The sequence below is a fragment of the Sinohyriopsis cumingii genome, chromosome 4 (genome assembly GCF_028554795.1).
Source record: "Sinohyriopsis cumingii isolate HCF-2022 chromosome 4, ASM2855479v2, whole genome shotgun sequence".
In the NCBI taxonomy this organism is placed as follows: Eukaryota; Metazoa; Mollusca; class Bivalvia; order Unionida; family Unionidae; genus Sinohyriopsis; species Sinohyriopsis cumingii.
In genome coordinates, this window is record NC_142964.1 from 118,728,175 (window position 1) to 118,746,292 (window position 18,118).

General features: G+C 34.6%; 1 protein-coding gene across 1 annotated transcript in view; it reads right to left on the minus strand.

Annotated features, from left to right (window-relative positions):
* The window catches only part of LOC149801981 (lon protease homolog, mitochondrial-like), an 85,577-nt gene that overhangs the window by 40,064 nt on the left and 27,395 nt on the right, over nucleotides 1-18,118 (minus strand). Inside the window, exon 7 of the mRNA XM_089956378.1 lies at nucleotides 16,777-16,988. Within this exon, the coding sequence (XP_089812504.1) occupies nucleotides 16,777-16,988 (212 nt within the window). The remainder of the gene's footprint in view (nucleotides 1-16,776; nucleotides 16,989-18,118) is intronic.

An 18,118-nucleotide genomic window follows, 5' to 3' on the forward strand; every position in this document is an offset into this window, starting at 1 on the left:
TTCTGCCGCAACTAGTTGTCCCTGTCGTTCTTCCTGCACTTTTGTTTTAAATGCTGCTCTTGTTGAAGCAAATTTCTTTAGTAAATCAATCTTTGATTTGTCCATTGTTATTTATTATGTTTCATAAAATTTGTCAACATTTGAAGAATGTCAAAGAAATCTGTCAATGCAACAACAAAACATTTTTTTAGGATCACGTGCTAGTTTATTAAACAAGAAAAAGTTGTAAAGGTTTTTAGTTGCCTCAAGATAAAGTTGTATAAATTTATCTTTGGTTACATCAATGCATTGTTCTGTTGCAATATTTCTTATGTCGACATTATCAAGTCTGGGATAGAGTATAAAAACAACCTGTATTTCGTCAGATAAATCTATCAACGTCATAAAACCCCTATGCAAAATAAGCTGCATTACACTTGCAATTACATGACAATGAAAAATAAGATTGCATTTTATTCATTTTGTTATTGTTCAACGGAATATTCTCAAATATAATTATTTTTTGTTCTGTTGAATTAAGTTCATTTACCAGAATTAGATCTTCTGGTTGTTTGATTAAAAATGTATCTTCACCAGCACCAAATTCATTGAGTAATGTGTCACTGTAATCATTTAATTCGCATTTATCCTGCTGTGGATTAATTGTATAAATATATACATGACCGTAGCTGAAGTTGCCGTTGAGCAGAAGATTCATCAGCAAGTTTGTTTTGCCAGATCCAGTATGAATAACAATAAGATAATGACAATTGGGAAGTTCTTTAGTGTTTGTGCTTGACTAATCGCTCAGTATCAAAATTTAATATTGACACTGTTTTTATTTACCGCCACACAAAGTTTCTCAAAGGACTTTGCATTTTGGGGACAAATTTTGTCACTCCATAAAAAATAAACAATGAGTTACACAAAATTAGGAACAATGTTAAACAGATCAATATCTTCTGATACAACAATCACAAATGTAACAGTTAATTTATCTGGACATCTAAAAAAATCTGGCAATACAATGACCAGCAACTTGTTGATGTCTAATCAACATGTGTTGGGTCTTGAGACAACATTTCCACCAGTAAATGTGAACAAAACACAAGCGATACATTATGCTCAACTCAATTCTGTTGACGATAACAAGCTACCACTGACTGGTGGAACTTTGAGCGGTGATGTTAATGTCAGGTAAAAAAATAATAAATTTGGAACTGCATATCCACCAGCAAACTTGAAGCAGTAAGTTGGCTTCAGTTAAAATATGTTGATGACACCAAACTTGATAAGATAGGTGGTATTGTTACTGGAAACATTAATATGTCCCGTAAAATGATTATCGGACTAGAATAAAATTTTCCACCAGCCAATGTAAACACAAGTCAAGCAGCATGTTATAAACATGTAAAATCTGTTTACAATGCTGCAGTAAAGAAAATTGGTGATACAATGTCAGGCAATTTAACTTTGTCAAACAATGCAAAAGTAACCAGATTATCAATAAATTCACCACCGACTGATTATACTGACACTGTCAGTTATACCCAATTAAAAGGTACATTGACGCCCTATTTGCTTTTGTCTGGTGTAAAATGACAGATACAATCGATATTGGTGGTACGGTTTTATACAATACATAACTTGACAATACAACACTGGCCAAAGATAACTGGCTAATATTAAATTTGTCAAAAGCAATTTCGTTAAGTTGAGCGGCAATACAATGTCAGGTGATTTGGATATGGGTGCTAACAAAGTAAAATCAACATATACTCCAACCACCAGCAAAGATTTAACAAACAAGAAATGTGTTGATGACAGTAAAACATCAGCTGTATCTGCTGCAGTTAATGCCGATTATTTAGCACTTGCTGGTGGTGTAATAAGAGGACCAATTACAATGAATAACAACAATTACACTCCAGTTGATCCTGCTGATCTAACCAACAAGGCATATGTTGATTCTGTTTCAGTTGGTGGCATAAAACATACTAAAACCAATGTAGGTTATATTCCGACTCTTGTTGAAGCATCTGACAAAAGAGGTGGTTTTGTTACAAGTGCATCAATGCAGTAAACCAGCAATAACCCAAATCACACTTTTCTTGTTAGTTTTGTCATTGTTGGCAGACAAGAATGGACCACAAATGGTGAAACTGCAAACTTTTGGATTAAAATTAAATGTCCTGTTGCGGTATCTATTTGGTAATTTCATTTGCATGGCTGATTAAATTCTGGTGTTAGACAAATCTTGCATGGCTGATTAAATTCTGGTGTTAGACAAATCTATAACTGGCAGCTGGAGGGATCTACTGATAACATAACTTGGGCAATTCTGTTCAGTACGATAAACATGTATTATATTTCAACAGTGCAAAATTTTACAATTTCATCCGCAAATACAGTTAACAAGTATTTGTATTTCTGAATATATGTTGTCGCCGCAGAAAGTCCATATCCTGGTCTGACTGCATTTCAAATATATACCATCAATGATCAAATGTAATCGTTGCAATTGAAACTCGTCACGATTGAAATTTAATCAGACTGTAAAAATAAATGTCAGACACAATGATAGACCCACCAATTGTGACTGTGGCAAAAGAATTTTATGATAGTGTTTGCAAAAGCAAAAATTTTGTAGGAGTCAGAAATCTCTCTAATTTAACCAACGATCAAATAGCAGAAGCAAATGCTAAAAACCAAATGAATGAAATGAAAAATTTATTTGATTTGTCAAACCCACTAAAAATACCGATTTGCTGGTGATTACAGATAATTTTCTTTGTGTACTTGGAATGAGAGCTCCACAACTTTAAAAAGCTATAGAAGACTTTGACTTAATCAGGAAATTCTGTCATCCAGATGGCTCATGAAGAACACAAAAAGTAGAAGATTTAATGAAGATTTTTTTTTAACTGAGCTCAGCAAAGAAAATATTGATTTGATCATTAAATCAAATCTTGCAAAAGAGCAAGTGCATGGCAGTCAAAATCCTGAAGAAAATAGAATAAGGTGAGCTCACAATGAACTTAATGATTTGGCAAATAAAACAAGAAAAAATGAATTATCAAAAAATCAAAAGCTCAATAAGTGATTTAGTAAATGTCAAATATTTCTTGAATTTGATATGGATTATCCTGATAAAAAAAATCTCTACTTGAGGTTGTAGATGATACAGAAGATGCTGAATGAATTTTCAGAGCACATACTAATGCAATACTGCCACCTGTTGATGATGAAGTTACTTTTGATCCTGTTATTGTCAATAAATCATTAAAGGTAATTGAGGAACTTGATTCACTGACTGATGGTTATGATGATACCCAGAAAAAAATCTTTCTTGATGAAATTGACAACATAAATGTTTATGATGCTATTAAAACATACTATGATACCACAGACGATATTTCATTACCAATGATTCAACATTCCAGAGAGCTGTCAATAAGAAATTATTATAATGAAATTGAAAACATATTTTCAGAAGAACATAAAATATTACGAGAAAAACTTGGTGTTCCATTAGGCATTGTTATCTCAAAAAATATTGTCAAGCAGGCAATGTTGCCTTTTTTTTTATTACTGCATATGCAATTCTAAGGAAACATCTCACACTCCAAAATCTCAGCATGGACAAAATAAGTTTGGCAGTTGGTTTTATTGATAAAACAGAAAGCAACTACACTGATCTTGTTAATGATGTGACAACAGTAAAAGATAAATTTAATTTGTACAAGTGGGTAAGGAAAAGCGAGGTACTGACAAAGGATAAATATCATCAATTACTTGATTCTGTTGTTGGCACTAAAACTTTTACTCTATCGTAAAAAAATAATGAAAAAAAGCCCAGATAATCAATTTCAATCATGTGTTGGAAGATATTCCAAAACCTGAACTTCATGTGCTAATGCAATACTACAATACTACAAAACTTTGGTGTGTAAAACGACGTTACAAGATTACAGTAGGATACTTGGGGTAATATCATATTTACCTTTGTTAATGATTGGCTCTGGTATAATTTCAAGTGAAGCATCTTTAAATCCTTTTCGTTTAATAATATCAGGTGTTAGTGTAACCTTATCAACTGCTTGTATGAGAATCGAACCTTGCTTTGAGACAAAAAAGGTACTTGCAAAACACCAAGTGTGACTTACAAAAAGTTACTTCATCAAATACGATCTTATTTGCACTGCATAAAATACAACATGGGCAATTTTATACATGAGGTTTGTATTATTGACAGTATGCTAACAGATATTCTCCCAATGAGAATTAACACGTATGAAAATTGTTATCAACGAACCTATCAAGTGGAATGTATTAGTGATAGTCAAGGTAATATTGACAAATTTTGTCGAAACTTTATAAATAATCATCATCTAAAAATATTTCAATCAGACCGTCAATGAATAACATCGGATTTATGGTCCATCCTTGTATTTGTGGATCGTCAGCCTTGTAAAACAACCACGTTGATTCATATTCGGTAAACCGACAACATTTAGTTTGTTTGATACAATTACCAATTGCATTTAGATTTATCTTAGTATATCCTGATGCAGCATTAATATAATCAAAACTTACAAAAAATCTATTTGTCAGATTAAACCCAACATTTTTTATTCAAGTATCATTCCTTATTCTACTGTTTTAGATAAAATTCAGATCAAGTATAAATACTGTCTCAACTTTATAAATAATCAATCAGCAATATAAATCTTATCTAAAAATATAAATAATCCAATGATAGCTATTTTACAGTAGTAGTATATTGAGAGTGTTTCTGGATTGATACCCTAAAAAATGTTCAAACAAGTACAGTTTGTATGACAGTCACAAATATGTCATCTCCAATACAACCTTCATCTTGAACACATCCTGACAGGGTTGTCCCTGTGGGTGGTGGCAAAAAGATGTCATATTTGTTTGGGCATTTGTTAGGGTTACTGAGCCAGAAACCCCACTATCTACTACTACTGGGACTGTAAACAAATAATTCATTCCTGTTTTATATTAATCCACTGGAATCCATGATCAGATTTTGCAGTTGTGTTCAGATATAATTTGACAGGAATTATTTATTTAAATTATTGAGTGAAACTGCTAAGTGCTTATTGACTTTGGATTATTACATTAACAGGTTATTTTGGAATTATTGAGAACTCATTTTAAGACATTCTGGATTGCATCACTGTGGCACATGAGGACCTTCAAGACTACTGGAAGTCATTTGGAACATTCTATGCTTATGGACTTGTGATAGGACATTTAGGACAGTTTGGAATTTAATTCAAAATACTATAAGTGTTTCTTACATTTTCACTTTGTAATTAAGAGAAATAAACTGTTTGTTGATTTTACTTAAATTGTTGGTTTCACTTCTTTCTGTTAATTGATTTTAGGATCTGGAGTCCAAACAATTCATAAAGTACAGTAACTCTCTGTGATATAGAACCAACATTATTGTGCAGAAACCATTTTTCTTCTTTGAATCACAGTGACCTAAACCTCTGACTTCAAAATCAATAGGTTTCATCCTTACATCAAATGCAAGCCATCCACAAAGCTTGGCTTTGGTTCGAGATGTAGAACTAATTCAAGTGTGTGGAAACCATTTTTCTTCTTACAATCACAGAGACCATGACCTTTGACCTGGAAAAATAATCTAAAAAGTTTTTGTTTACTAAATGCAAAAGCCATCCACAAAGTATGGCAAATGTAGACAATGGAAAGCTTGAGCCATTTTTATTTTTTCAAAATGACTTCGACAATTGACCTAAGATCCAAAAATCAAATGGGTACTTGCTTACCACGTGAGCACTTTTTCCATAATGCACGGTAATTGTAAATCATGGAAAAATGATGTTGTTGCTTAGAAACCTTGACCTTTCACCCTGAAATCAGTAGGGTTCTTCCTTACACTAAATGCAAGCCATTCACAAATTTTGATGACTCTAGATGGTGGTGAACTTGAGTTATTGTGCAGAAGCCATTTTTCTTTCTGTTGTCAGTGCCCTGGACCTTTAAGCTTCGGACCCCACAACTAATTGGGTTCTTCCTTACCCCATGTGCAGGTCATCTGCAAAGCTTGGTCACTATAGATGTGGGACAACTTGAGTCATTGTGCAGAAATAAAATTGGTAACAGAAGGATGGGCAGAAAACATTATAACATAATATAGGGCAGAGTGGTCTAATGTGCTTGCATTCATACATCACTGACAGTGTTGGTTTGAGTATTGACTTGACCAGCATGAGTATTGAGAAAGCGTGTCAGTAGCTTCCCGAGGATCTACCTCCACCAAATATACTGGAAAACATGTATGACCTATCATATGCTGAAAAATGGTGCTCAAACCACAAACCATAACATAACAAACTTGTCCTTATAGCAGGCATATAAAAAGTGAAAATGTAAGTCCCTAAAGCCTGAAATAAGTATGTCTAAATTTCGAAGCTGTACAAGCAACAACTCAGAAACATTCACCTACATACTAAATGCCCTCAATTTGGAAAATATAATGCCCTCAAAGTGTTACTTAAGGAATACACAGTATACAAGGTATATATAGAGTGAAGCATGCAAAAGTAAATACATAAGGTATGAATAGTGAATGATGCAAAGTAGCCACAGCAACCTACTTTAGTTATCAAGGCATAGATATATTCAGGGTGCATACAGATACCCCAGTATCAAGTTTCAAAACTAAACAAACAACAATGGTATTTAAGAAACAGACCTATAAATGAAAAGTGTCAAGTTCTCCTGGCCAATAATAATGAATAAAGGGGTATAGCAAAAAAACCTCAAATTTCTTCAAAGACTTTAACTGTCAGTTCATCAGAACCCTTCAGACATTAAAAAAAAATGATTAAGAAAAATATATGTAGTTAATAGCACTGGTCAACAGTGAAATCATTACTGACTTGAAAAGGCCCTAATCTGTAGTATTTTAGTGTGCCGAACACGAATATAACCGTGAAAAATTTGTATTGGCTCTCGTTTTGAAGATATTCATATACCTCATTTTCTATGTTTCACTGTGTAAATTTCTCCAGTAGGACTGCAGCAACATCCGGAATAATGATGTAACATTGCATAATACCATCATGCTCACATCATCCACAGTTGATTGCATCATTTTCTGATGCAATGCAATACTAATGCCATGCGGCTGCTGAAGTAAGTTGACGTCAGCAGTGTACTATACATGTGTAGGCCTATTATACTAATGCCAGGCGGCTGCTGAAGCTGACGTAAGCAGTGTACTATATAAAGCCCAATCAGATAGGTTCAGCATTTAAAATATTTTAGACGTTGTGCGAGACAGTTCAAGCTACTGTTACATAAAGCTTATTATTTTATCCATTTACGTACAATAAAGAACAGTAATGCCTCGAAAGTGTGTTAATACTGCGGACAATTTTTGCTATATTTGTGGGGAAGTGACATTTGCCAACCAGAAGAAAAGTATCAATTCTCAAGTGAAGAAGGCATATCATCTTTACTTCGGATGCAAGGTTGGTGACCAAGACAAGCCTTGGGCTCCGCATATATGCTGTGCTACATGTACAACACAGCTTTCACAGTGGTTGAATTGCAAAAGGTCATCAATGCCGTTTGCAGTCCCAATGGTGTGGAGAGAGCCAAGCAACCACCTAAATGACTGTTATTTCTGCTTGGTTCCTCCTCTTTCCGGCGGAATAACGAAGCGAAAGAAGTCGAGAATAGTCTACCCAAACATTCCGTCTGCATTGAGACCAGTTCCACATGGTGAGGGACTTCCTATTCCAGAACCTCCAGCAGAATATTCTCTTGATTCATCTGACGAAGACAAAGGTGAGTCGACCTGTTCTTCTCCTGGTCCATCAGCATGCAGTGATCCAGATTTTCACTGTGGTGCATCATCAACCCCACACAGAATAACACAGGAAGAACTAAATGACCTGATTCGTGATTTGGACTTATCAAAGAACAAGGCAGAATTGCTAGGATCAAGACTCCAACAATGGAATCTTCTAGAAGAAGATGTCACAATTACTGCATATCGAAAGCGCCACCAGCAATTGGAGCCTTTCTTCAGAAAGGAAAGTAATCTGATATTCTGTTCCGATATTGAGGGCCTCATGAATGCTTTAAAAATCACTCATGACACACAAGAATGGAGACTATTTGTGGACTCTTCGAAACTGAGTCTCAAGGCTGTGCTTTTGCACAATGGAAACATTCTTCCATCTATTACAGTAGCGTATGCTGTCCACATGAAAGAGACATACGATAACTTAAGGCAGCTACTGAATTCCATTGAGTATAACAAGTACAGCTGGCACCTCTGTGGTGATTTGAAGGTAGTTGCCCTTTTAATGGGACTGCAGCAAGGATATACAAAATACATGTGTTTCTTATGCGAGTGGGATAGCCGAGCAAGGGAAATGCACTACATGAGGAAGGAATGGACTCACAGGCAGAATGTAGCCATTGGAGAGAAGAATATCCAACACCCAGCTCTGGTTGAGGCTCAGAAAATCTTGCTACCACCCCTTCACATCAAACTAGGTTTGATGAAGAACTTCGTGAAAGCCATTGACCGGACTTTGCCAGCATTCCGATACCTGCATGAAAAATTCCCTCGACTCAGCGAAGCAAAGATTAAAGAGGGAGTTTTTGTGGGTCCTCAGATTCGAGAGCTTTTCAAAGATGACCGGTTCAACAACTTGCTGGAAGGTGACGCGAAACAAGCATGGAATGCTTTTCGCCTAGTTTCTACAAACTTCCTGGGAAATGTTAGGGCAGAAAACTATAAGGAACTAGTAGAAGACATGTTGATGAAGTATAAGAAACTTGGCTGCAATATGTCTCTAAAGATTCACTTCCTTCATTCCCATTTGGATTTCTTTCCTAGCAACTGTGGTATTGTTAGTGATGAACACGGCGAACGTTTTCATCAAGATATCGCAACAATGGAACAAAGATACCAGGGAAAATGGTCCACTACAATGCTGGCTGACTACTGCTGGACACTCCTCAGAGATGCTCCCGAACAGCTGTACAAGAGACAGGCGAAGAAATCTAAGATGTAGTCAATGACTTGATTTTTTATAGGTAGGCTATTACAGTTGACCTTTTACTATTGGAATGCATTTCGTTATGTAAACATTAATTTCTTGCAGATTACAAAAAAACTAGAGCCAATTTTGCAATTTGACTGTCATATTCGTGTTCAGCACATAAAAATTGATAAGAATTGACTAATTTTATTTCAGTAACATGACTTTTGTAAAAATTTGTTGTCCAGTGTAGTTTAGTGGTTTTGGTGCTCTAAATGGTTTTTGCAAAGGATTAATTACTTTGTGTAGCACAATTCTGGGCATGCATACTTTGAATGAGATATTTAAAAAACGTTATATCATCTCACATAATAGTAACACCCTCAAACATTCTCTCGTATATCCATTCATGTTTTATTCCCCTCCCCCTGCTATTTTCTGTATTTTACTTGCCTTCACTGAACATTCCACTAATACAATCAAAACTCAGCCTTCCTTTGATTAGTTGACTAAACAAGGTTGCACTGTCTTGAATGTTTTGCATCAATATGTTTCTCTATAAGAAATTTAGTTTCTATTTCATGTAAATTGGAATGTTCAAATAGAAGTCGTTTAAGCTTCATATAGGGGTGAATTATGCATGTAATTTTTATTTCTCTTGCTACACTTATGATCGTTTATTTAACAGTGATATCTCATGCTTCAACTTTTTGGTTGCTCAACCATGATAAAAGAGCTGCGGGAATACTTGGCATGCTGTTGACTGCAATCCTGACTGGCAAACAAAACATAATATTTTGGCAGTGATTCAAGTCTTTAAAGCAGTACATCCTTTATACTTGTACTCTAGAATAGGCCTCTGTCAAGTATTCAACAAAAGAAAGAACAGATCGAATAATCTGAAATCTATCTTGATGTAAGCATTGATGGAAAAAAAATATTTGTTCAACTACTCAGCATACCTAGTATAATGAATAGCTCACAACATCAGCTGCTACAATGGATACAAGTGTTCCCTTAAATAGCTTTAAAATGAATAGCTCACAGCATCAGCTGCAGCAATAGACACGTGTTTCAATAAATAGCTTCAAAAAGAATAGCTCACAGCAATATTTGCAACAATGGATACAAGTGTTCCCATAAACAGATTCAAAATGAATAGCTCACAGCAACATCTACTGCAATGTATACAAGTGTTCCCATAAACAGATTCAAAATGAATAGCTCAAAGCAACATCTACTGCAATGTATACAAGTGTTCCCATAAACAGATTCAAAATGAATAGCTCACAGCAACATCTACTGCAATGTATGCAAGTGTTCGAATAAACAGACTCAAAACAAACAGCTCACAGCTATGACTGCTTTAATGGATATAAATGTTCCTATAAATAGCTTCAAAGTGAATAGCTCTCATCATTAGTGCTGCAGTTGATACAAGTGGTCCTACAACAGCTTCAAAAAAGCAGTAAGAATAAAAGTACATTTTACACTTCTCTAACAAAATTCCGACAGAATTTCAATCCTGAATGGAGATAAAACTCAACAATAGCTGTGGAGATCAGCAATGAGTTTTCACATCCTTGTGTACAAACCTTGAAATCTAACTGATTAAGTTTCATACCAGATATTAAAAGGGTTTTAAAAAAAAAAGGCACCAGTCTGACATTAATACAAAAAGTATGTGGTATCCAAAGTTTCACCTGGTTCAAAGCTGCATGATTCATAACCCTAACAGCCACAAAGCAAGAAAAGAAGGTTAATGTGGTCTGCAAAAATCAGAATATATTAGATTTTGAAATAACTCAACCAAGTTTCATGATTGTTCTAGCAACTGTGTATTATAATCAGGAGTATGAAAAGTAGGTCAGTGTAACCTAATTATGATAAAAGTTGCTAATAATCCTCATGAAGAATTTATCAGGTTTTGAATCTTGCACCACTTTTTGAGCAATGGAAGGAAATGCAAAATCTTAATCTTGATGCCTACACTAACAATGACAATGACAAACCCAAAAGAAGTACAAAAAATAAGGCTAGTTATTGGTTGATTGGTTTTTAACAGTACTTTCAGCATGTTGTTGATAAATGGGAGCTAAGTACTTTTCACAAGGATGCACATAAACAGCAGACCTGGGTTGGCCTGCATGGGTATCAAAACTGTCATCTTTGTATTAGGAGTCTGATGCTTAACCAGATGACCAATCAAAAAGCATAAATCCAAGTCATATCTGTTTTCATCTGTGTGACTACAATAAAGCCCCAATCCTAAATGATTTTATAATCATGCAAACATTTTCTTCTGGAAATCTAGTCCTGAACATTTTATTCCAAATTAATAAATTCAATATTCAGTATCATTCTAATTTTCCCAAATGATGAGTACAGACCTAATTTCAAATAACTGTAAAGACAAAGAAGAGAAAACAAGAGTTCCTTGAAAAGACTGAAGCTCTGCTGTCTAAAATAAAATTCCAGGAATTCAAGACCAGACCATTTCTTCTTTTTAACTGCTGGATGTCTGCTAGGCACCATTTTCAGTTAGGACAAGCTAAACATTATAAGAAGTCTTTTCGTGAAAGCTCTATGTTATGACCATCAATTTTAGACAACCAGCAATAACAAAATATTTAAGATGACTGCCATGGTGGTTATATTAAATAATAATAATAATAATGAGGACTTTGTATAGCGCCTAATCTTTAGAAGCTCTAAGCACTTTACAACATTAGACAACACCTATAACATAAAAAACATATATAATGATACGATTACAAAAAACAAAATGAAATTAGAAAACATGAAAAACATGCTGAAAATATTTAAGGTAGGAAACATTATTAGGTCTTTAAGTTTGTTCTTGCAGTCGAAATAAGTGAGTTTTAAGAGCACTCTTGAATGGGATCACTGTGTCTTGTGTCTAAGTTCAGTGGGCATTTCATTCCATGTTGCTGGGCCCTGGTATGCAAAAGAACGTTGTCCATATGACTTTGTTTTCATAGTGGGAATAATGAGTATACGATTGTAAGAAGAGAAGCATAAAAATCTTGCTGGGGTATACACATGGGTGAGGTCAGATAGGTATGTTGGACTGGAGTCTGTCAGTGAAATATAGCACAGAGAACAAATTTTTTGTTTGATTCTGGATTGAATGGATAACCAGTGTAGGGTACAGAGCAGTGGGGAGGTGTGCTCTGATCATGGTACTGTAAGTATGATCCGAGCAGCTGTGTTCTGAACTTTTTGAAGTTTCTGGAGTAGATACTGAGATGAAGCAGATAGAATTAAGTTACAATAGTCCAGTCTTGAAAGTACTAATGTACACACAAGTGTTTTAGTGGCATCAACTTAAAGATATTTGCGACTGGAGCTGATGTGTCTCAGCTCAAGATATGCAGCCTTGCATATGTTCATGACATGTTGGTGCAATGTGAGAGTACTGTCCAGAGTAACACCTAGGTTTTGTACTGACTTTGTGAATTTAATGTTGGTGCTGCTGATATTTATTGTTTGAGGTAAAGGATGTGAATGAGAAAGTCAGATGGGCACGATTTTCATTGAGGACCAAGTAGACACCATAAGAAGTCTTCTGGTGAAAACAACATACTGATATGACTTTCTACTTAGGAGGAATAGCTAGATGATTTTCAAGATGTCTGCTATGGCACCCAGCACAATTTCATTAGGACCAAATGGACATTATGAGAAGTCTTTTTTTTATGTTAACCCCTAGTTGATATGACCATCCATTCCGAAGGGGTAGTCACAAGCTTTATCAAGATGGCCAGTTTTGTCAACAAATCATTTTAATTTAGGACCAAACAGATATTATAAAAAGTCTTTTGATGAAAATCCCATGCTGAAATGATTTTCCATTCAAAAGGAGTAGTTATAGCAACATTTACAAGATGGCTTCTGTATTGACCATATTGAATGTCAACATGACCTCATAATAACCGTGTCAATATGACTTTCCATTTAGTAGCAATAACAAGATTGTGAAGATGTACTTTTTTGAGAAAATATTAAAAATAATAAAGTTTATATCTGAGAAAATGAGCAAAGACCACAAATTGGCTGACATAGCTGTGCTTTTGAGCAAGTTTTATACATGTAATTTTTCCATGCAAATGAATCAGTCACCCAGGTGTACATAAGTCTGCTACATAAGCACCCATCCATGCATGAGTACTAGTGAAGAATCCATACAAAATGATACTTACCCTTTATGCAAGTTATTTTAATTTTCAGCGGTCATAAATAATTATTAGCTGCCTTTTAATTCTTAAAATTGAGAATAGATCTGAGACAGCTGTCACAAGAATATGCACTCATTTCTGTTAACTGTTTTTAATAAACTACTGAAACACTCACTTGTCTTCTACAAACACAGTGACTAACTGATGTGGTTTGAAATCTGCCCCCACCACACCAACTCCATGCCAATTGTTGTATCATGTTATCATGTTCAGCCACTGATAACATACATAAGCATAAAGCAGACATTCAAGATTTGTTTGACTTAAGTATTTACTGATCATTTAATAACCATTTTTATGTGAAGCTTCTCTGTTGCTTGATATTTTGTCTACTTGGACTGAATTTGAAGGCCACTCTTCTTGTGTGTCACACAGAGAAATATGTTATATTCAGTTCTGATAGGTGGATACTGTTTGTTCAAATCCAGGGTAAAAGAATGTCCACCAATCAAAACTAACTACAACTTATTTATCACATGACACAATGGAAGCAGCACACCAAAAGTCATTCCAAATAGATACAACTCAACATATAAACTTTGTGCAGACATGACTATTAAATGATCTGTACAGTATGTACAGTACTTATCATACATTGGGAATACAGATGGAATGATTCCTTTTATGTTGATATATATAATCAGTGACTGAACATGATGATGGTATAAAACAAACATTAGCACAGAACAGGCATGGGAGCAGATTCCAGTCTGCATGTGTTATAGTCACCTCATCTTAATTTGTAGAAGGGGAGCAGGTTTTGTCAATAATTTCCTTTTTTACTGACAGAAATGAGTGCATGTGACCATGATAGCTGTTTTGTAGCAAGTAACAATGTGATCAATTTGTTTTTTAGCCACCTCTATTCCCAAATGCTGACTTGCTCTAGACAGTTGTTTTGTATCTGCAGCAAGTACAATGTGATCAATTTGTTTTTTAGTCACCTCTATTCCCACATGCTGACTTGCTCTAGACAGATTTTACTGGCAGGAGGAAATTGCACTATTTCTTCTGTTTTAAAGATAACACTATAATGCATTCCAAATTTAAGTGATGACATGAAATGAGATGTTTTTAAAGAAATCATGCAGTACAAAACAAAGGGCATGGTGACCAAATTTATCCTGCATGTGATCAAATAAAGCAGCCTGAAATGGCCTCAAAGGCTGAATTAAAATCAACAACTGACTGCTTTTAAGGGTGGATGGACAAAATGGTAGCAGACAAAATGGTATGGACAAAACGTTATGTGGACATAATGGTATTGGACAAATTGGTATGGATAAAATGGTGCAGACAAAATGGTACGGAAGAAATGGTATGGGACAAAATGGTACTAGGATTAAATGGTATAGACAAAATGGTATGGTTAAAATGTTGCATACAAAATGATATGGGGCATATGGTGCATATATTAGAATTTCGCTTGCTAATGAAAATAATAATTAAATAAAATCATAATAAAATTTAAATTTTATTATTATATTAAAATATTCATGCATCCATAAACTAACTGAAAAAGAAACCAATACAAATGATTTTTATTAAATTCGTGTAACTTCGGAAATGTTAATTGTATTTTATTTAAAAAAACTAAAGTGAAACTGCTAAAAACTTATGCCAAATCTACAAAATGCAACGATACCAAATAGCAATTCAATGCAAGTTTAATGACTGAAACAATTCGCAACAATTTTGAATCAACAAAATCAGCCTTCCATTACCTAAAAGAATTTATGACAATGTACCTGTGCATTCAACCCATACATAAACTAATGGACAACGATTATTCATATCATCTGAGATAGAGTTTATGTTGGTCTCATTTTTAAAGCAGACAACTAAAACTAACTTTATGATGACCTTCATCAAACTGGCTTTCTGCCATTGAAATTAAGCATTTACCATGAAGCCTAGGAATAACCTGATCTAGTGTTTGTCACACTTCCATGCTCTTCCTTGCTTTCAAGAATCAATTTGTCTGTGTTTTTTTTTACATTTCGTATTAACAAAATTGTAGTCGTATCATTTTGTCTATACCATTTAATCCTAGTACCATTTTGTCCCATACCATTTTGTCCATACCATTTTGTCTGCACCATTTTATCCATACCAATTTGTCCAATACCATTATGTCCACATAACATTTTATCCATACCATTTTGTCTGCACCATTTTATCCATACCAATTTGTCCAATACCATTATGTCCACATAACATTTTATCCATACCATTTTGTCTGCACCATTTTATCCATACCAATTTGTCCAATACCATTATGTCCACTTAACATTTTGTCCATACCATTTTGTCTGCACCATTTTATCCATACCAATTTGTCCAATACCATTATGTCCACATAACAGTTTATCCATACCATTTTGTCTGCACCATTTTATCCATACCAATTTGTCCAATACCATTATGTCCACTTAACATTTTGTCCATACCATTTTGTCTGCACCATTTTATCCATACCAATTTGTCCAATACCATTATGTCCACATAACATTTTATCCATACCATTTTGTCTGCACCATTTTATCCATACCAATTTGTCCAATACCATTATGTCCACTTAACATTTTGTCCATACCATTTTGTCCTAGTACCCTTTTAAGTATTTGTTGTTTACATATTGTCAAGGAGAACAGAAGATAGGTCGGTCTGTACTAGAAATACAACCAATATGTCAAAATATATAAAAGCACCACCTTACCAATGATGGGCCTTCTAAAGATAAAAAAAACATCAAGATGATATGTGTATCAATAATGTGTCATATCATAGCTGTATTGTGAATCATACTGATAATCAGCACAGGTGTATCATTTCACTGGTATGCAATGTATCTGTCTCTTCCACGACAAAAAAACCTATGCATAGATAGGCTGTAGTGATATTATTTGAGGGATTATTTGTAACAAATCTGCTGCCATACTTAACAGGTATACGAGTTGAAGAAACTTCCATGCCAAGATAAATGTTTTGTCCAAAATCATCTCCAACACATGAATGATGTTTTAGATGCACTTGGGAGGGAAATTAACAAGATTGGGCTGTGTAAGGAATTTCATACTGAGACGAATACAATGTTTAGAGGGAATATGGTCTGACTTCTCAAGGTTTATTATACACCTTAAATTGCGCATAGGGGAAGAAATATTTTTTTTTTCAAATCTTGAACCAAAACCGAACTTACCCAATGGTTTTGAAGGATGTCATCCTGGTATGCTGCTGTCACTGTGGAGGAAGTCTTTCTGAGCCAAGAGATTACACAGCATGTGTGTTTTGGGCTTAGGATGAGGCAGAAAAGATGAACATGGAAATGGTATACTTTGTCTGATAGGCAAAGCAATCTTTGCATGACATTTTAGGGACTGGAATGTGAAAAAGTTGACTGAATTATTTAAAAGGATCACTTAATTCTTTTTAAATGATTATTTATGCTAGAACATTAGCAAGGATGTTCATCTTACCTCTGGTACATGAAGATGGACTGGGGCTTTCTGCAGTAATCTGTTGTTTTCCATGTGAGTAAGCAGGAAAGACTTAGCAAAGGTGTATGCTAGTGTAACACTCTCCTTCATCACATCACCCAGGTGTCCTGTCACATTCAGATTTCCTTCTTTCTCTGTTGATGGGTCAAACTTGTCTTTTACCAAGGTTTCTATGTACAGAGTGCTCCCCCCTGAAATTACACAGACATAACAGATTCACCTCAATCCAGCACAGTGGTTATTTCTTCAGTGTTTATGGAAAACAGTTGCACTTAGTGTCAATCATATATATTGGGAATTGACAACTATTTTTTATGAGAATAATCTAATTATAGTTTATAAGTGGATGATATATTAATTCATATGCTGAACTGTAAATTTAAAAAATGTTGCAAATTTTGAATAACCAGTGTAATGTAAAGTGGGGAGCATTTCACTGAATACTATAATGCCAAAATGGATGGTAAGATTGAATGTTCCCTTAGCCTAGAAGAGATGAAAAAATGCAGGCTGCAAAATGTTTATACAGTATGGGGAAGGTGTTATCAACAGTATGACTCTTTCAACTGTTCTCATCTTGCATCAATTCTGAAAAATATGTACTGTCATTTTTACTGACATAGGCAAACAGTTCAAAAGAACTTTGAAGGGGCTTAAAGTAGTGATAGCTAAGCAAATTACAAACGCCTGTCACTGTGTTCACTGTACACTGAAGATGTGGCTGACATCATTCTCACCTCACAGATACAACAATGCATAGGCAGAATATCTCTGCACATTACTTGATTCAGCAGTTAGTCTGAAATTATTTAGTAATAAAAATTTGCACTTATAGTATTAAAACAAAATGACTGATGCTTTACTAGTACATCCAGCAGAGAGGGTTTGGCTTACCCATAAAAACTAAAAGAAACCAACAACTAATCATGAGTATTTAGTATGCAGAAATGAAAGTTTAGAAACATGTTAACTGATCCCAAGTTACACAGCATCAGTCGATACTCCACAAATAAAGGAGCATTGTCTCTCCACTCCCATCCAGTGGTTATGACTAGATTTTTCTTTTTCAAGGTTGTCTGTTTGCTCTAAATATGAAGGATATCAATCCAGAATAAATGTTTCATGCAAAGATACAAATTTCAAACCAACTATAATGGTTTTATGTTTACTGCCATGAAAAAGTTCACTATGATGAAGAACATAGGAAAAAATCAGGAAAATTGGACAGGATCTAATTTTTCTAAAAGCAGTCCATTTACAGCAGGCTTTAAATAGAAAATATAAGTTACACACTGAAATAAATCTTATTTGATGATGTATG